At 32.2% G+C, this 21,760-nt stretch overlaps 1 protein-coding gene and 1 long non-coding RNA gene across 2 annotated transcripts in view; one reads left to right on the top strand and one right to left on the bottom strand.

Moving 5' to 3' along the window:
* Positions 1 to 18,934, bottom strand: part of LOC143227446 (uncharacterized) — a 43,268-nt gene extending 24,334 nt beyond the window's left edge. The window contains exon 1 of the mRNA XM_076458892.1: positions 18,576 to 18,934. Within this exon, the coding sequence (XP_076315007.1) occupies positions 18,576 to 18,885 (310 nt within the window). The 5' untranslated portion in view covers positions 18,886 to 18,934. The remainder of the gene's footprint in view (positions 1 to 18,575) is intronic.
* Positions 1,797 to 14,846, top strand: LOC143225961 (uncharacterized). Its single transcript, XR_013014228.1, has 2 exons — positions 1,797 to 2,462; positions 14,574 to 14,846. It is a non-coding gene; the product is annotated as an uncharacterized LOC143225961 (long non-coding RNA).
* Positions 18,935 to 21,760: the final 2,826 nt, after the last annotated feature.

The following is a 21,760-nucleotide window of genomic DNA, read 5'->3' on the forward strand; positions in this document are numbered from 1 at the left end:
CGTTTAAAAGGAAGATCAAATTCATACTCAACGTAAGCAATATTATTGGTAAATTATAAAATGTATTGTAATTTGTAGGTCATACAAAACACAGTTATCTGTGTCATCATTATCAGTAACACAATAAATGTGTTATAACAGCGTATATTAATATACGCTATTATGAAGAAGTAGTGTTTTTTCTATAAAGAACATCAAATATTTACTAAGCAAGTGAATGCGAACGCGCGCGCAATTACATCCACAATGGTATATAGAACATATTTAAAAGATACATAAACAACCTAAAATACCCAAAAGGTGTACCATTTTCGGGGAAAATCGCATTTTTATTCAGAGGGTGCGCACTCCAAGTAAATAGCTTGGTTTTATCAATCATTTTTCTTTATTTACCTTCAAAGGTAGCACCTATCTTTATAGACTTCTCCCTACACTTGAACCTCCCTTTATTGAATGCGTAACACAACACAACGCTTATGTGATTTAGTAATTAAAATCCAAAAGTATAGTTACTTAATGATCATTGCTAATTACCCTGCATTTCTTTCTGTTTCACAACATTCATTAATCATCAAAGTGAGTTGCGTAGTTGACGTTTTGCATATGCTGCCATCTAGCGTTTTGTGAAATCACTTAGGTGTATTAGAAAGTACATTTTTTTCAGAGAGCTATAAACACTTAATGAAAGTTTCTCATTCTGTTAACAAAACCAGCTGGTACTGAACTTTTATTTCGATACACAGCGTATAAACTTATGGAATTCAATTGTTATTTAGAATCTTCATTCATTAGTTGTATCATTGTTTAAAGATTTCAGCATAGTAAAGCATTTGTATAGTATAACATCTCGTGGCATTATTAATAATATGATTGTATTACATATTTACTCTAACAGGTATGGTTGATATTTTCGGCTTATCTAAAAGTTACATGCTGTTTTGTTTTTGATATCCACATGTCTGAAACATTCATGTGAAGAAAGTTTTTGTGACATCAAAGTTTGTATTCAAGATTGAAATAATGTTAAAAAAGTAAATTACGTGTCAACTAAAATTATCCCTAAAACATTAACCCCAAATTAAACTATATGAATTGATAAAGTTATTAATTGATTAATTAAGATACACAATTCCACTCGGCATCAAATAAATTCTTATAAGAGCCCTGCATAAAAATACATGTATGTTTACAGCTTGAAAATCAACCAAGATTTCGAAGACTTCAACCCTTCAACACAGCATAGGTTACTTTGTAAAACGACATCCACAAATAGTGAGGTTAAAGCTAATTAAATCACATATTAATTTTCTTTTTCCCAAAAGGCTTTTTGAAAATAGCTTTTTCCGTCAGTTTCTGACTGCTACACTTGAAATACTTATTGAAACTCTCATAAAGGAAAAAAGAATTGACAGATATATAAGAATTTCCTAGTTTCTCTGAATAATAACTTCTGTTATATATGCAGGACCTAAAGAGCACTTCGTAACTTTAATATATCATTTAGCTCGCTAAGCTAAATCTACAAACCACATCAAAAGATTATACTATATTTCAATGGCTTGTTAGGTGACTAATATGCATATGCTTTATGAAGTATGTTTACTATTTCTTTATCTTTACAGTTGGGAAAACTTGGGCTTTTAGTTTTTTCCTTTTCTAGTTTCAATAACAATTTACACATGAAAGTGTGTTTCAGCGTTAGAATGAAAGATATATTGAAAATGTTGATCAAAAACAAAAACATATTTTAATTCACGATAATAGTTTTACAAATCGTTATAGAAACAGAGAAAAAAATATGAAGCATTTAAATACTGTTTATGATGAGTTTTCACCCTTGGTAGTTATTTACAGATCTGTTTTTATCTGTGAATATTTCCATATTTCTCCCATGTAGTAAGGGCTACTAATTTAGTAATTGAACATGATTCTAAGGTACGTTCTGTACAAAACCGTTTATTCGCAGGCTTGGCATAGCGAACGCTTTGTGAATAAGGGCAAAACAAAACATGCTGTTGACGAAACAGCACTATGTAGTTCGTTGTTTGTGGTACATGTAATCTAGCAACATGGCGACTAGATGGCGTCATGCTGTCGATTTAAACTATTATCTGCGTCATGCTCTACGGTTTGTGAAAAGGCAATGACTAACCACAATAATTATAGTGTCTAGGGCATGGACATAGGACATATAGCCTTGACTCCAGGATGTTACCAAGTTTTACGAACAGCAGCTACTGTTGTTTTGTGTACGTGCACAATTAAACGTTGACGTTCTGGCGTTCAAAATGTCGTCCTAGCGTTCAGGCTCTTGTCTGACTAGGTTATCGAATGTCTAGCATTTATTTATTTTTGCAGGGTATTTCTATTGTTTTGGAAAGCTTAAACGATACAAATGTCGACATTTTTACCCTGATTTTATTGTTCATAGCATGCTAAATCCCGAGTTCGTATCTCCACAGGTAACACTTTAAAATATAATTTATGCATAATAGTAAGAGTGAATAATAATAAACACAAGGAATAGTTTTAGGGTTAAGATTTACAATCAATTGGTATGTGAATCTTTGCATTATTATCGGAAAATAATATTTAATTTCAAGTAATCTATGTTACGTTATCATTCTTGTTGGTCTTATTTTCACTTTCTGGAATTTTCTTGTAACGATTTATTGACTCAAAATTATACTCCTGGACTCTATGTATCACACAGTTATTCTCATAAGTATCTACCCTGGCGTTATGTGCTACCGAGTCGCTTTCACAAATATATATAGCATATTTAAATATTGTCTTTAGAAAATTTGATTATTTTATGCTCGGAGACTGTAACAGTATATGTTACTATATGTAACTATACCATGGAAGATCACATTACGTGGAAACGTTAAAAAATATATATTATTATGCTCTAACACAAACCATGGTAAGAAATGTAGCTAAAATAACTTATCAAAGCAAGGATATTAATGTATATCAGCGAAAATCAGTTTATTTTTTTGTAATTAGGCACAAGGCTTCACAATAGACTATCTGTGCTGTGTGCATAACGGGTATCCATACCGGATTTGGCGTTGTAAGTCCGCAGACATACTGTGCCAGTGGAGGGCTAGTGCACGTGAGATAACATTAAACATTTCAGTTGAAATAAATACACACAATACATATTACCGATATCAATAAAAAAATTATAATCGTTAAAACATTGCACTAATATGTTGCTGATGCTACAGCTTCAATAATACACCTAGTTGCTATTTTCGTACCCACTTTCAACATCGTTATATAAATCTGTATCGCTGGTGCAGGTTCGGTATTATTAATTATTGCAAGTTGCATATCCCACAAAACTCTGATAAACTCAGTTTAGTGTATCAGCATTTTGAAAAAGTCCAGAAAAGAAAAAAAGTAAGACATGTTCTGTAGACGAAACAAAACACAAGAAGAATCTGCAATATGGCGGCTGAGTGGCGTCACTCGGTAGTAAAAGAAGCGTCATGGTGTAGGTGATTCAATGAAGAGAAGAATGAGTAAATATTTTCAGAAAGTAGAGATTTATTTTTAATCACACAAGTAAGAAATTATTTACAGTATTGTATGGACTATAAAGAACAGCTTGTAGCAACTTTAACGATTTTCTAATGGCTGATACAATTCCGTTGTACGTGTACGTGTACAAACCTGGGGAATAAGTAATCCTCGCATTAAAACTAACTCAGTGATAAGGCTTGCTTATGAAAGTGCGTTTTTTCGGGGTACTCCCGTTTTCCTCCACAGCAAATTCTAAGGTATTTGGATCGATCCCAGTCACCCTATGACTCTAATCACAGGAAGTTTGTCGAACGCTTGTCGGCTTCATCTTCGGCCGTCACGTCATTGGCCTTCTTCGTCTTCTCTTTGTTACCTTGAAACCAACCAGACCTTTCACTACATTTCGCTGTTATACTCACTATTTCAAATACCAACAGATTTTAGTGAAATGAGCGACCAATACAACTTTAAAAATCACGATTATAAGAATTAAATTTCCACCGCGAGCAGGGCGAAGGGGGATATTAATACCCTTGGCCACCCCAGTTGAGGAAAGTAGACTTTCCTTTACGATATAATTCCTGCCACAAAATGTTTTTGTTTTTTCAACCAGCCATAGTATAGTAAATTTTAAATCCATTCGCCAGCCGCCAGTGTACTCCGTCCTCGGGCCAAGGTCTGGCCCGCTTCGCTTCTTTTATGCTGATCTCGTCCAGTTCTCCCATCTTGTCTCTTACTCACAAATACCCCACTCCACCTTAAAAATATTAGAACAAAAGTAAACGAAAAAACCTATGGATATTCTAACAATTTATCACGAGAGGGAACGAAGAGGAACTACAGCGTTCCTGAACACCCCAGTTGGAGAGATAATTCTTCTGATTTCTCTCTCTCTAAACTAAACCCCTGCCACGTTAGTTTGCGTTTTTGTTTTGTTTTTCCTTTGTTAGCGGTAGTGTCCAAGAGCACAATATGGATGTGGGATCTTGACCTTAAATATTTTTCTACTCAGTAGTTCGTGAAAACTAGAATGACACTTATTCTATTTTCCAAAAAATATTTACAGTTTTTAATCAGATAGCAAGTCGAAAACAATAACTAATCCATTTACCTATAAAAGGGATATTTTTGTTTATGTATAGAAAACAGTTGTAATGTTGGACTTAAGAAATAATCTCGTTATAAATTAATGGAATGAACTACTGTAAATGTGGAAACAACATATGATCTATAAATTATATTATAACGGAAACCTAAATAGTAATAGCAACATAATGGCATAAGTAACTATATCCACCTGAACAAGAAAACAAGAAACAGAACGAAAACAATAACTAGTGACAACTTGAAGGTCAAGTTTAACTAGAAAAATATCGTTCAAATTGAACAAAAATCTTTCTGATATATCTGTATGTATAAATATAAGACTGTATGTGTATAATATATATGTGTAATGTACGATGTGCATTTGAATTATTTGTGTACATAAAAACGAAATTGCAGTGTATGTTGCATATGCAGAGAAGTAGGTGTATGTGCAAATAATTATTTTATATTTCAACAACAAAGACAGATATTATGCACGAACATTTATGTAACTACAGTTTCAGTGCATATCTAACTGTTTGCTTTACCCATTTGCAGTATGTTTTACTAAGTTTATCAATGCCTTGTATTTCCTGGTCAGAGTTAGACTGATAATTCAACAATGCAGTGAGCTCCACACTACCAAACTTGACAAGTAAACGTAGTTTAATGTGCGTATAAACAGCTAGTTCACTTAGTTCTCTGAAAATCAACACGAAAAATATTCTGATAGAAAACAACACCCTTAGATAATCCGTAGGTGTGTGTGTGCAACATGGCGGCCGAGTGGCGCTACGTGGCCCTGTTATGTTTATGAAAATAGTGATGATTTTCTTATCTAGATTCAAGATAAACACGTTTTTTTGTTGTTGTTTTTTACTGAGAGTAAAGTTTTTTTAACATGTACAATAATAAAAGTGCCTAGTCTCTAAGTCATCAAGTTTTACTGTCAACTGCTTTGGTTCACTCAATGTTTGTATATGTCTACGAATCTAGAGAAATATTCTCAGCATTCGAACTCTCTCTAGCTAGGTGTAAACATCCTAGTTACTATCAATAACGCCACATCAAAACTAAGTAGCTAAATACATTAGAACCAAAATTCACTAAATAAGTAAATAGGATAACTAATATTATATACCACTCTAATCAGCATTAGGTGATGTCATAAAATTAATGACCACAAGAAAACAGAGATTTATAATAATTAGAACATATGTAGTATTGTTATTTACTTAGGTTTACAGTCACAAACCGTATGAAATGTACCAGGATCAGCCAGTTTCGGAGATTTAGGTTAGTTCTAAATACATATACTAATTCAACAGAACAAAACAGTCTACGATTAAAAAATTGAAATAAAATAAATCTATAAATACGGATACTAGTAACTGATTAAATATGCAAGTTTTATTTTAATATGTTTAAACATAATCATGTTATACAGTGTTTTTATTCACTCTTTCTTTTTCGTTCGGAAAAAATACAATTTTCATTAATTATAAGAAGCCCATATGTATTTATATGTCTTGTTTATTATATTATGGCCTTCTAAAATGTAGTAAGTTCAAACAATAGAAGTGATAAATTGCCAGATACTCAATATTTTCAGTTACCCAGTACGATTTGAGCTTAAATTAGTTGGTGAACGGAGAACGTGCAACTTCTTCGAAAACATGATTTAACTATGTGTTAAGTAGGTGAATAGAAATATGTGTATACCAATAGTAGCAGCTTTAAACATTGAACAACGTTATAGGCGGTTATAGGAACAAGTACAGAAACAATAGGATCTCCATATGTGTACATATTAGTAACAATAAGTTGAACCCCTGAAGTAAATGTAACACATTATGATCACCAAGGGTATTCTTTTGTATAAACTACCACATATAACTTTTAAGTTATAAGAAAAGAGACAAGCATGAGATAACGAATGTTGTGTCTTGTAAATAATTATACTCGTAACTACGCTCGGGATCTCATGTTCTTCAAACATATCTTAATATCAATAAACGGAAGCGTACAAGAGTGAGCAGGGAACGCTGTACTGCCACTATTTCTTGTAGTAAATTTCGCGTTCCGCCACTTCTTTATTTAGCACTATACCACTGTTAGTAAATATTAATAAACTAACATTCATGTTTAGTCGTCTATGTTAATCTTTACAGTATATTCAGGTAAATAAATATCTTGCCAGTACAAAAATATGAATGAGTGGTACAACCAGAATATCCAAATGATGACCCAGTTCATTGTAATCATTATAGGGTTTCGTTTTGTGTTTTATTAAATTGTATTCTACATAATTAGGTTCATTAATTTATAAATTATAGTTTAGTTCATATTGATAGGATTGACGTACTTTTCACCACCTGTTATTAGTACATGTATGTATACTATTATATATATAAAGATGTACTCAAATATATATATATACATTTTTATACTTCAGTATCAAATGTAAGTGTTAGTGTTATGCGTCAACACTTGTAAAACTACCACATTATTGCATTCTTACTGTTCCTCTTATTTAAATTTTTCGGGGTGTTTGCTAAGTTTATCAGTGGCTTAGGTTCCATGGTTAAAGATAGAATGATAATTGAGCTGTACTGTGAACTGCACACTCGATCAAACTTAGCCAGTAAAGTTCATTTAATGTTGATGTAAACGGTTGGAACACTCGGTTCTATGAAAATCAACATGAAAGCGCGTCTGTAGATATCTTGTGTGATAGAAAAGCAAAACACGTAGCTAGTCCGTGGGTGTATCTGTAAGATGGCTGCCGAGTGGCGTAACGTGACCCAGTTATGTTGTCTGAAAATTGTGATATTTTCGTATTAGCTAAACAAATATGTGGTAAAGTTTCATAGAAAATATGATACAGAAAGTGTCTAGGGTGTAAGTCATCAAGTCTTGCTGTTAAATGTAGTGTTATATATATATATATATATGGGCAAACTGAAAAATATTCTCAACGTACCGCTCATTTTGGTCGGATTAAAGCATGCTTGAAAGACAGAACTAACTTATTTAATAAGATGACGAGTGTTTTATTTAAGATCTCCATCTTAACGATGTTTTGATAATTTTGCGAAGTATTAACAACTTATTATATGTACAAGTTTCGCTGAGAATAAACAATAAAAAAATGTCACAAAATTAGCCTAAAATCCGGTTAGAGTCGTAATAGTTATCAAGTCATTCGCTAATATAAATAGCGTCTTAACCAGAAACCGGTGTGGTTTACATATAGTTATACACTTTTCTTTTTTAACTCAGAAGTTCCTATTAAAAATTCTCTTATCTTCAACGTTTTGTCTTTCGTCTTTATCAAGGGCACTTTAGTAAAATTTCTAAAGTTAATACAGAAGATTAAGTTTTAGTACTAAATAGTTATAGATTGTATACTAAAATGTAATTCATAATAGCGTAAGCTGAAATTTTGGACATATGTACGTACATACGTATATATATATGGTTTCGTGGAGTTAATTTAATAGTATTTATTTTTAATAAACTGGTATTGAAACCCCACTATGTACTTCGAAAATTTAAATTTGAGTTTTGTGTTAATGTTTTATATATTACCATAGTATATACAGTTATCTTTTTCCCCCAGAACAATTGAAATTTCATATTAAGGTATGTCATTAGAGAAGACATTTTTAGCTTGAATTAATTTTCAAGAAATACAGTTGAAAGACAAGACAAAGTTGCCCTTGTCGCCATGTAACAATATATGGACGTTACAGGCATGCACGAAGAAATAACAACATAATATAAAGAGTATTAGAAAAAACGAAGAAAATTACACTATGTAACACAAGTTTTGTTCCTGGATAGTATGTGTTATTTCTTAATTGCTCATGTTGTAAAAGTACAGAAAATGGCCATTATTCCCTTCAAACTTTACTTTTGTGACCTGGATAATGAAATTTAGATATTAACCTATTTTCTGTGTAAAAATGGGCAAATTTGCACATTTTCATTTACATGAGGCATGAATAAAATAACATATGAATCAAGATTTACATATATTTATAATAAAGTTATACAAAAATGTTTATAATTGAGTAGTTTTTTTGAGATTTGCGACTGTAATGTAAATCACTTTCACGTATCAGCCCCCAAATATAGCCTCCCATTGTTGTTTTCGTTGTACGCTCCTTAGTAGTGGCATTCAAAGTCCAATATATCTTGATGGAAGCACTCGCCTTGCTCCTCTGAGTATGCTCCCATGTTTTCATCGAATTTATGAAGATGAGTGTCAAGGATATGGACTTCAAGGGACATCCTGCAGCTCATTTTGCTGTAGTTCTTCACCAAAGCCTCAACCAGTTCCACATAATTTTCAGCCTTGTGATTGCCCAAGAAGTCCCGAACTACCGTGACAAAGCTGCCCCAAGCTTTTTTTCCTCCTATTGAGCTTCTTGTTACACAAAAATAACTGTATTTTATCATAATTTACAAGTGGTGTGATTATCTGTAAGAGTATTCTGCCTGAATTCTATAGCATTATAAAAGATTGTTGCAAGAAATGGCATACCAAAATAAATGTACACACACACACACAGAACTTCTTTGTTTTTCTAAATCTCTAAAAACCACAAAACATTTACCAAAAAATTATATCTTCACAGAACTATTTTCCAGATATCCACTACAGCAAAAATTTCTTGGTGTCATCTCAGACAGGAAACTAGTCCAAATAAGTCATCTAAAATACACTAAAACATATTTTGCCACTGATCTCAAGCTTGAAATAAATGATCTAATACCAAAATAACAGAAAAATGTCCAGATCTACAGTATCAAGAAGACTCAATGAAAATGGAATATTAAAAAAACATTTATTCAATCTCCAAATATTATCAGGAGACTTAAATTTGCTAAACATTACAAAAATTGGACTGTTGATTTTAGGAAAAGGGTGTTATGGAGAGATGAGTTCAAGTTTGAAATATTTGGTTCAAGGTGTAGGTTGTACATCTAGTGGAAGAAAGGTGAAAGATGCTTACTTCAATACATAGCATTTACCATGAAGCATGGGGAAGGCAGTGTGATAATGTGGGGGATGTTTTCTGCTGAGGTGACAGCAGATATTTGCAGAATAGATGGAATAATGGACCAGTACAAGTACCATAAGATACTGATCTGTCATGGTATAGCCATTGGTTTGTGTATTGTTAGTAAAAGATTCTACTACCAAGAAGATAATGACCCCAAACACTCATCCAACCTATGAAGAAATTACATAGCTAAGAAAGAAGCTGTTGGAGTCATTGAAATAATGCAATATCTCCCATAGAGGCCCAATCTCAACCCATTTGAGCAGATCTGGTATTTGGTTGATTAAAACCTTGACAAATCAAAAGTTACTTTCAAAGAAACTTTATAAGAGTGTATAAGATATGTATGAAGTAAAATATTTGATTGAATATGTTGCAACAAAGCCTTAAAGACTGTTTGCAATTATTAAAGCAAAAGGAACACACAAAATATTAATTATTTGCTGAACTCAAGCACTTCCACTGAGTTTCTATTGCACTAAACATGAAGATTAATAAAATATTGATGTTTCACCTGTGGTTTACCTTCCACTGTTCTTTGAAAGTTGTCTGAAATCTACTTTTTCACTTTGACCTAACACCTTGGAACAATAATTTATATACAATAACATATAACTATAGTATTACAATATAACTATTTAATTGGTTATGGATAGGCACAACAGTATGGAACTACTGTCTCTTAAAATGTCTCTTTCTGAAATAAAACATCGTGTAAGATGGTCAAAACTGTTTATTCTGACATTATGTCTTTGATCTGAACTCCAACATATCTTGGCAGAAATTGATATTTTAATTATAAAAAAATTTTCCAGAAAAGCTTGCTCTCCCATCCTAGTATTTATTTTCAGATGTCTTCCTGATACCCTTGATTCACCTCTTACTTTGGCCCCTTGTACATATTTTGCTTCTAATACCTTTGTAGAACAACATTACTATTCTGTTATAAGAAATTATTTGTGACTATGAGGCAACGAATTGTATTAGTAAAAAATAACTCAACTATGGAAAATTATAGAATTACAACGAGAAATTAACATAATTTAAGCCAAGGTACAGAACAGTAGAACAATATGGGAAAACACATAATATTATCAGATCATAAGTAACAATTTGTGGGTGTAACTTACCATAGTAAACTAGGTTACACCAGAAAAAAGGGAAGGTACATAATGTCATATTATATATAAAAGTTAAACAGCTGAAGAATAGAGAAAACACATAATGTCAAATTATGAGTAGCAATTTGTAGCTATAATTCAAACTACCACACTATACAGTAGAAAAGCAAACAAAATATACATCATCAGGTTATATACAACAATTTGTAGCTGTTATTAAAAACAACTCAACTGGGTAATAGTGAAGCAGAAAAGAAATTAGTGCAACTTCAGTAACTTGTATAATAAGTCGAGCTTATGAACTGGACACTATACTAAGTTAGATATCTTTAAAACAACATTAGTGCATCATTACAGTTAGAATCACTGAAACAATAAATAGAAAATTGGAATAAACATTTAACAACAACACTATTGTTTTACAACTTGAAATTGTAATTCAAACCCTTGAACTGAAATGCTGAAAAAATCAAGAACCTCAAACAACATTAATATAGTGCTGCAAGTAAATATTGTAACTTTAAGAGAAATCAGTGCAATAATACAGTCAAGTCTAGTTAAGCTACCACATAGAAGAAAGCAAAATGAAATCACAAAAGTATTTGTTATAAGTGTAACAATAAGTTAAACAAAATCACATAAAAACAATGAAAAACAATTATATTTTAATTTTTTATACATTATATACACCTGATTATCAATTATGTTACAGTATTAAAACAGAGAGAATGAAAATTTTATTTTATAAACAAAAATTTGTTTATTTATAATTAAGTACAAAGCTACACAATGGACTATCTGTGCATTGTCCACCATGGGTATTAAAAGCTGGTTTCTGGTGGTGTGAGTCCACAAACATACTTCTGTTCCACTGGAGAGCAAGTAAAAATTAATCAACATATGTTAAACTAGTAAATAATATATAAATACAATAATAAGAGTAATAAGTTAAACCACTGAACCAAACAGTAGAAAAATAGAGACACTTATCAAGCAACATTTCCACATTTTAAAGAATTACTAATTTCACAGTATTAGAGAAGTACATAGCACAGAAACAATATGACATTATAAGAACTAGCAGTTGTAACTTAACACATAATGTATGCAGCAGACATTGAACAGATCCCCCTCCTTGTGATGTTGTATATATAGGAAGCTTTATAACACCATGCCCCTTCCAACCTTGTCTCCTCACTTTCTGGTGCACCCATTCCTACCTTGTTTCCTCACTTTTTTGGTGCACCCATTTCTACATCTTCATTTTTTTTTCAATAATGTTTTTACTTGCTCATGCAAGGTGGCATGATTTTATGCATCATTCATTTATTTGTGTTGATATCCTGTTTGCATATGGTCAATGTGGGTGTGAACCATAATATTATAATGGTGTTTGTATGTTGTGAATTGTCTTTACACATGGTGTTTGTACACATTGTGAATGTACACGTGTGTATTATTTGTGTGATATAGTGTGAGTTGTGGTTGTGTGAATGTACTAATATTGATAAATTAGTTAATCAATTTAATTAACCACGTCATCTTGTTCAGTCAATAACTAGAATTTCAAGTAGCTAAAAATGGTAATGTAGACTGGTATTCATGAAAGAAACAGGTTTAAGCTGGGAACTGTCCTTGTTTGTTTACATGTAAATACACTGATCATAATTATTACAACACAGCATACTTAGACGTAATCATCAGTATGTTTTCACTCCAGTTTTAGTTAACTCAGGCAAATATATTTGAAATATTGTAAAACAATAAGTATCTCTTGACAGAAACATCTTTTATCCATTTTCTATATAAAGGCGGGGCTTCTACACCTACTTAGCGAGTGGATTTGTGTATTTTTTTAAAATGGCATCCCTGATCAAGACATTACGTGATGTATTCAAATAACTATTAGTTTTGGTAATATTTAGTATAGAAAATACAAGAACTGTCACATGGTCCCTGTGCTGTGTTTCTATTTGGAGCACACAGAGTTATGGTAAGTTTGTCTGCTACACTGCTAAAAGCGTTGGACAATGTTACTTAGGGAAATTGTGGTTTTGTAGATTTTATGTTTCTGCTGTGCTAATACTTTCAAGTGGTTGTATGAAATGTAATTTTGTATTTGGTTTGTTTATCACCTAAGGATGTCTGAAATACTGTTGAAGACTTATTATTTGGTTGTTACAGGGGTATATGAGTAAATAGTTTGTATTGCATGTATTGTGTATCTGCTTATTCCTACTTTAAGCACTACCGTACGTAAAATACAGTAAACAATACCATCACTTACAATTATAGAATATGAATATTATTAGAGTTTAAGTAATTTTTTCTCTAAACTCAAGCTATATAAGTTATCTGAAAGCGAAAGATAGAAGAAATAAATCCAATCTAGAAAATACATGTTATGTTTCAAGCTTATGAACAAAAAGAGAAAACAATTGACATAGATGAACAACAAAATAAAACAAATAATATAATATATTCGAAGTAGCGTCACTCATGACACGTGACTGACGTTTCTCTATTCCTGTCCAACTGTATAACTGATTCAGAGAGGAAGAAAGAAAATAATACAATATTATTCTACTATTCAGTTTAGAAGCTTAATGTATGGATGCAATTGAGTTATTATGGCTTTTATTTTGACGATTTAATATTTGATATTATTTTGTTGCATATATATTGTTTTAATCTATAAACACAAGCTGTTACTTAAAACTGTTATTGTACTGTATTTGTTTGCTTTCTTCTAACCTCATTCGCTGGCTTAGATTATCATTAGCAGTAATTTGTATTTCCGTATTATTGCTACTCCGTCTAGTTTAAATTATAATAACACGCAATTATTAATTTCACATTTTTCTCAGTGCACGTTAAATAACCAAAATCTCTCTAAAGTTATACGATTTTCCCCTTGTTTCTACGTAAAATAAACTACAGGAAAAGTCCCTTACAAAATGCCATTTTTGCTCTATATATTCTGACACACGTTTAGCATAAGTTCTGACATGGGCTATTTCTCTGATGAACTTGATTTAATTTGTTGGTTATTGCTGGTTTTTTTGTTTGTTTGTTTGTTTCTCACGCATATTATTCTCTGTATCAAACTTAAACTATATCAAAGTTCCATCTCTAGCGTTGCCCAATATGGTAATACATGTTACGAATTTGTTACCAAAAATTATAGTGTTAAAACATAATTATCAACCAAAATTGTTCTGAACAAATATTGGTATTTTTGTATTTTTCTTTGTACATAACTGTTCGTCTAACATTAAATATTTGCTTGTTTTGTCAATAACTGGATAATTTCAATGCCTATTTACCTTTAGGCAGTCAATAACATTACTCTTAATCAGAGTCGTGTGTAAAGTCTAATAATTAATTAAAATCAATATTCTATATTTACACAGTTTTAAAAACTTTACTCAAACCGTCAACGACTTCCACTTTAAAACCACACTGTACTTGTACATTGTCGCGACGACCTCTACGTCGTTTTTAATGCACATATGAAGTGTGCTTTAAAATGGAAGCCTTCCATAGTGCTCCACAGTGGCTCAGCGGTATGTCTACGGACTTACAACGCTAAAGACCGGGTTTCGATACCCGTGGTGGGCAGAGTACAGATAACCCATTGTGTCGCTTTGTGCTTAGTTCAAAACAACAACCTTTGATAGTTTCACTAAGGTTTTTAAAACTGTGTGAATATAAAACGTCGATTTTAATTGTTTATTAAATAATACTAGTGTTTTCATTATAGCAAAGCCACAACGAACTATCTGTCGTGTCCACCAAGGGGAAACGAACGCTTGATTTTAGGTGTTGTAAATCCAAAGACTTACCACTGTCTCAACGGGTGACTAAATAATTTACAACTGCGGATTCTTCATATTTACAGTCATGTGTGTTTGAAGCAAAAACTGCACAAAACAAAGGAATTGTATAACCTTTTACCCAACATGTAATTATCTACTTTTATATTGGATCTACCACTAAAACATTGTATAATAAACATGAAACTTTTATGATTTCACATGAGAAAAGACTGTTTAAATGTTCTCTAATCTACAACAGTCGAGTTCCTGTTTCCTCTATTCTCCCCCACCGTACCTATCGATCCTCGCCTCAAATTCCCAGTACTGGATCCAATGAACTAATTCTATTTTCGTTCTCAAAGCGCTCTATGTTTTATCCTCGCTCCGCCAGGGGGCTAGGATAATTCTATAATCTTCAAACAATCCCAAATCTATACCATAATGATGATGATCAACTCTTAAGCTATATAGATAAACTAGGCAGTAGATAAGTAAGATGCAACGTGGAACATACATAAATTTCATATTTCAGTTTAATGAACAAGTGCAAGGAACCGTTTGTCCAGAAAGAAAACAACATACAAAATAATAGTAGAATTCAGTTAAAATCAAAAGTGAGCTTGTTTAGTAGTTATCACTAATGGTTCGCTGTTTCAACCACACCACATAATATAGCGCATATGTAAAAACGGTATATATGTGTGTATAATAATGGGCAGTTAAAACTTCATTTGCATTTTAAGCTAAAACTGTGGTTAGTAAACACTGTATATCATAAAGAGAGAGCCTGGTGTTTCTCATAAACCAGAGTGAACAAGAAGTCTGTACGTCACTGTTTCAGCAATATGGCGTTGAGCGAGGTGAGGTAACAGAGCTGTACGTGCGTACATTTATGAACTCAATGTTAAACGAACGAACTCTTGTTGTGCTCGTTCAGTGACAGAGCTAATAATATCTCTTTTGTTGTTATTCTGATAACGTTGAAAACAATAACTGATTATTAATTTTGACATTAACGTTCTAAATAACTTCGCAGAGTATTATGTTACTCTTTATAGTTCGTCAATAGATTGCGAGTTCGAAGCAAGTACAACCTTTATTAAAATGTGAAACTCACAAGTATAGCTACATATCAAAATACTACTGAACAAATTTTTATGGTCTCTGGCATCGCTGGTCCGATAACAAATATGAAGTATTGTTGTTCACCTAAAATGCATGTTTATTTAATGTGTGGTTCCAACACAGGCGGTGAAACATGAACATAAATTATTCAAAACCTACGTCTTACTCCTATGATGGCCCGGCATGGCCAGGTGGGTTAAGGCGTTCGACTCATAATCTGAGGGACGCGGGTCCGAATCCCGGTCGCACCAAACATGCTCGCCCAATAATTTTTAAACACTAAAAATTAATGTTAATAATTAAACTAAACAGCAGAAACATAAAAATCGAATAATATAAGAAACAATTTCCACTAAAATAGTCAATTGTTCAACAGTTCTGTCAGATTATGATGATGACGATGACATGGTTTACTGGCTTGTTTTATCAATTCCTTGAAGAGGGGTCAGAATGTATGCTCGTGCCTCCTGGTATAAACACTGAACCTTATGAAGTGATAAAAACTAGCATTTTCCAGAATAAATCAAAATACATACTAAAGTAAAATATATCGACTACTAAGGAGGGGGAGGAAGCCATTTTTGTATCTGACTTTCACAGATAAAAAAAAATAGGCCTAAAGTCCAAATTCAGATTGAAAAAAAATAAGCTTTATTATGCCTAGTCATAATGTTCGTGAACAAGACAATCGACCACTTATTTGTTTCAGTCTACTCAGCTATATAACGGGTACTAGCCAATAGCTAAAGGCTAACGTGGCATGGACTGTAACAACCGCTGTTTCAGGCAAAAAACGAACTAATTAATAATTTACTAACAGGTTATTGGTAGGTACAGGTTAAAGAAGCATATCTAAGAATGGAAACAAAAATGAAAAACTAATATATTTGAAAATTTAAAAAACGGAGAATCGTAGTATAACTTTATATTTGTACCTTTAAACCTGAATACTGAAGTGTACAGGAAAAAAACAAATATCAAGTCATAAATATCTTTTTGTGAACATAATTTAAACCAAAGAAGAATGTACCTGAATAAAAATCATGTCGAGACATAAGTATTTACAATGATAATCTTAACAAGGTAAATAGAACACAGTCTAAGAAAGAGCATACTGGAGTCATGCTAAGAATAAATACTTAGTAAACCACTGAATTGAGCAATGTAATAATATATATAATAAAACATCAAAAATAGTGTCACGTTATAAGTAAATACTTACTAAATTATTGATCTTGACAATATAAGAATACAAACTAATATAAAACAACAAAAGTGTCAACTTATGAGAAAATACTTATTAAACCATTGATCTGAACAATGTAAGAACATAGGCAAATATAGAACAACAAAATTGTCATCTTATAAGTAAATACATACTAAACCACTGATCTGAACAGTATAAAAATATAGGTTAATAACAGAGAACAACAATAGTATCATGTTATGAGAAAATACTTATTAAACCACTAACTGGAAAGTAGAAGAATACAGAAAATGATTAAGCAGCAATAGTGTCATATGATGAACAATTTAATTACACATTAAACTAATGAACTGAAGAGCAGAAGAATACAGATTAATAAAGAACAACAATAGTTTCACATTGTGAGTAAGTGTATATTAAAGCAATAGAAGAAGAAAGACAATTATCTAGTGTTAGTTACAGGTTAATGGAATATGTACCAAATCACAGAACTGGACAATAGATGAATACAGAAAATTATAAAACAACAATAGTCATGGGACGAGTAAGTATTTATTAAACCACTGAACTGTACAATATAAGAGTACAGAAAATTATAAAACAACTGTAGTCTCATGTTACAAGATAAGTAGATTGTAGGATACAAGCAACTGTAAAATAATCAGAAACTTTTGTTATTAGGTATAATATTATATACAAGTTTAAACATTTAGAAAATTAATGATAACTTTACAAAATTACTATTTTGGAAATGAAATAGTCTTAACAAAGTATTCAGATTTATAAAGGTATACAAATGATTAAAATATTTTGAGCATTAAGGCTGGGTTAATGTTTTATAAAGTCATGGAAACTTTAATCATTTAAGTATCTTTGTATAGATGAGAAACATTTCGAATGAAACTAATGGTTTGATATAAAATAACAGAAAGACTAACACGAGTAAAAATCACAATTAATATGCACTAAAGAACCGATAGAGAAGTAAAAGCTAAAATACTTTTAGTAACCAACAACAATGAGAAAACTTAAAGCATTATATATATATTAAAACAGACTGAGTGATAGAAGACACGAAAGCACCTGAATAAATAAAGAATAGATTTGAAGTCTTTTTGGACGACATTCGAGTACAAAGGAGAACATAGACCACAATTAGAATAATGTACTACTAAGAAACCAAATATAGAGTTTAGTTTAATCTTATTTCTTTCTAGACTTTCCGAAAGTACAATGTTATTTTTCTCTAAGTGTTGAATAGTAGACGTACGACTACTAACGTTTTACTTCTTTCACTGACATGGAGACTGAAAAATTTGATTACACTGGCATATATTGAAGGCAAGCATCTGTCATTATGAATTAATGTCCTTCTGCTGGTGTGTGTTCTTAGAATACTAATAGTGTTCTTTTCTTTGTGTGTAGCCACGTTTTTCAGCAAGAATTTCACACCTACCTCTATTAAAAATATTCATTGGAGTCAGAGTGACACTGAGAAATTCATTTTAATTGATACCTAAAACATTAATACTCATGTATATGCGAAAAATTGGCTCTCTTTTGCTGGATGTGGTGGCCCTAAAAAGGGCCGGTTTGATAAAATGTAGCTTTTTTTAACCTCCAAAACCATATAGGGTTCGACCTTGTCTTTTTAGGGCATATACTACGTCCATGGCAGTTACAGTCTTCCGTTTGGCATGCTCGGTATAAGTTACAGCGTCCCGGATAACATTCTCCAAAAACACCTTCAGAACACCACGAGTTTCCTCGTAGATAAGGCCGGATATACGCTTCACTCCACCACGACGTGCCAGTCGCCGGATTGCTGGTTTTGTAATACCTTGGATATTATCACGGAGAACTTTTCTGTGACGTTTAGCTCCTCCTTTACCAAGACCTTTTCCACCTTTCCCCCTACCAGACATGTCGATTAGTAATTTCTGTAAATCCTCAAACACTTCTCACATACAATAACCTCAGAAATAAACTTTTGCTCTTTGTGGGAGTATAAATAGGCAGAGCGCGGCCCTCTAAGAAAGCACAAGTCAAATAGTGATGTTGTACTTTAGATTTAGTAGAAAACCATGGGTACTAAGAATTAATTATGTAATTTTTGATAATGTTTTTGAAGGCTTATCTGTACCATGTGTATATTAAGTCCCAGGATATTTTTATTTTATTATTATGATATTTAGTATAGTTCTGAACAAAATGTGATAATAAATGTATACAGTTTTCACATTTATATTTATTCAGTGTACCGAAAATCGTGTTGAATTAACTGACTAGTCCTTCTGTGGGACATTAGTAAGCTTACGGATTTCTAACTCAAAAATCCGAGGTTTGATTTCTCGGGTTAGACATAGCAGAGAGCCTAATGCAGCCTTGCTTTAGATCAAACAAAACAACAAGCTAGCGAGTTGACTAATTTTATATTATATTTCAAGTATCTGTTCAGAACCTCTGGTGATGTCGCTTCTCGAGTATAAGACTACAAAGTGGTTTTTAAGAATACAAGGAGTTGGTACAATACTGTGTGTTTTTCATTCATTTCATAGATTTAAATGTGGAAGTTTTAAAGAAAAACTTCACTGATTTTCCCTAACCGAAATGTTCGAGAATACTAATATACCCCTTCGCTCCGCTCATGTTAGTTGTATACAGCAACAGTGAAAGTTATGAACACTATTCAATTCCGTCGTTAGGTTTATTGTGATAAAATTAGACGTGCTCGGAAATCATGCGATCTCTCTTCATTTCTCTCTAGAATAAGGATAGCTGTAACAATTGTTATAAGGAAAAACGTTATTGTAAATATGACTAGCTATACCAACTTTGTAACAAAACGGGATTGAGAAGCTTCAATTTTAACCAATCACGTATCAAGATTAGAGTATGCGTTAGCCAATCACTTAATACTCCTAACCGTATGTGTATGTACTCCGGTTTTTCACTCGTGTTGACTGCTGCTACTTCTGCTAAATTTCTCGGTCTAAATTATGATTCAAAATTAACGTGGTTTCAACATACAAAAAATGTACTGATACGAATCTGGAAAAGAGTAAATTATGCAAGAAGTCTTTCAGGTAAAAACCAAGGAACATTATTAGACAACATAATTAAAATCTACAAAACATACATCAGACCCATAATAGAATATGCATCTCCTGCCTGGATTAACATAGCACCCACACATTTACAGAAACTACAACGAATACAAAATTCAGTTTTAACTTCGGCGTATAAAGTACCAGGTAGCACTTCATCCACATTTATAAACAAGTATGCGAACATAGAAACAATATCTGAAAGACTCTTGCATAATTCTCTAAAATATTTTAATAAGAACTGGCATAAGAATAACTTAATGTGTGACCTCGACAGATACTACGTGCATGATGAAAGTAGTCCTAAATACCTCTCCCCTTTTAACATATATCTTAGGAGCTTGTTTGATATTTCTTAAGCATATATATATAGGAGAGAGGTATTTAGGACTATGTTCATCACGTACGTAGTATCTGTCGAGATCACACATTAAGTCATTTTTATGCCAATTCTTATTAAAATACTTCAGTGTATTATGCAAGAGTCTTTCAGATATTGTTTCTATGTTCGCATACTTGTGGATGAAGTGTTATTTGGTACTTTATAGGCTGAAGTTAAAATTAAATTTTGTATTCCTTGTAGTTTCTGTAATTGTTTTTGTGTTATGTTTATCCAGGCAGGAGGTGCGTATCCTATTATGGGTCTGATGTATGTTTTGTAGATTTTTATTATATTGTCAGGTGATGTTCCTTGGTTTTTTCTGAAAGGCTTCTTGCATAATTTGCTCTTTTCCACTTTCGTATCAGGATATTGTTTGTATGATGTATCCACGTTAATTTTGAATCATAAGTTAAACCTAGAAATTTTACAAAAGCAGCAGTCAGTAAAAGTGATCCATTCATGTACAACTTGGGTGGATCTTTTTTTTTCCCGTACTTGTTGATTAATATATATTCAATGTTTATTTGATCACTACAGGAGGACAAGAATTTAGCTTATTCACGCTTTTACTCCACATTACACGAACAGTTCCAATTATATTTTAACATATAAAAACCCTTTACAAGACTTTCACAGTAAGTTAAAAATTATATATTATTAATGATATGTATGTCAACTTTCTGGTGGCCTTAGTTTATTTTTACTTCTAATATAAATGTCAATGGGGAGAGATACTTAGGATTATTTTCATCGTGTATGAGTTCTCATAGAAGATCATTCTTTTGCTAATTTATCGCGAAATAATTTAGTGAACCTTGTAGAAGTCTATCAGTTAGTGTTTCTATATTTGTGTATAAATGCTGAGGAAGTTGATCTGGTACTCTGTATGCTGTTGCAAGTAGTGTGTTCTGTAGTTTTTGTAACTAAGTTTTAATTAGATTTTATGCTGTATTTATCCAAGTTGATGATGCATGTCAAATTACCGGTCATATGTATGCTTCATAGATTTTTACTATGTTTTCAGCTGTTACTCCCCTATTTTTACCTTTTAGACTCCTTGCATAGTTAGTTCGTACACTGCCAAACTGTGGTTTTTTTATATTCTTTATGAGTTCCATCCATGTTAATTTTGTGTCATGTATTAGAACTAAGAATTTAGCTAATGTTTCTGTCTGGATAAAAGCCTCATTCATATACAGTTTGGAGGGCATTTTTTGTGTTTAGTTAATTTTGCGAAAGCGACTTAGTAGCCCTGTAGATACCATGTTTCAGATAAGCAAGAATGTTATCTGGTCTTGTTCTTCAAGGATT

This window comes from Tachypleus tridentatus, chromosome 9 (genome assembly GCF_004210375.1).
Source record: "Tachypleus tridentatus isolate NWPU-2018 chromosome 9, ASM421037v1, whole genome shotgun sequence".
In the NCBI taxonomy this organism is placed as follows: domain Eukaryota; kingdom Metazoa; phylum Arthropoda; class Merostomata; order Xiphosura; family Limulidae; genus Tachypleus; species Tachypleus tridentatus.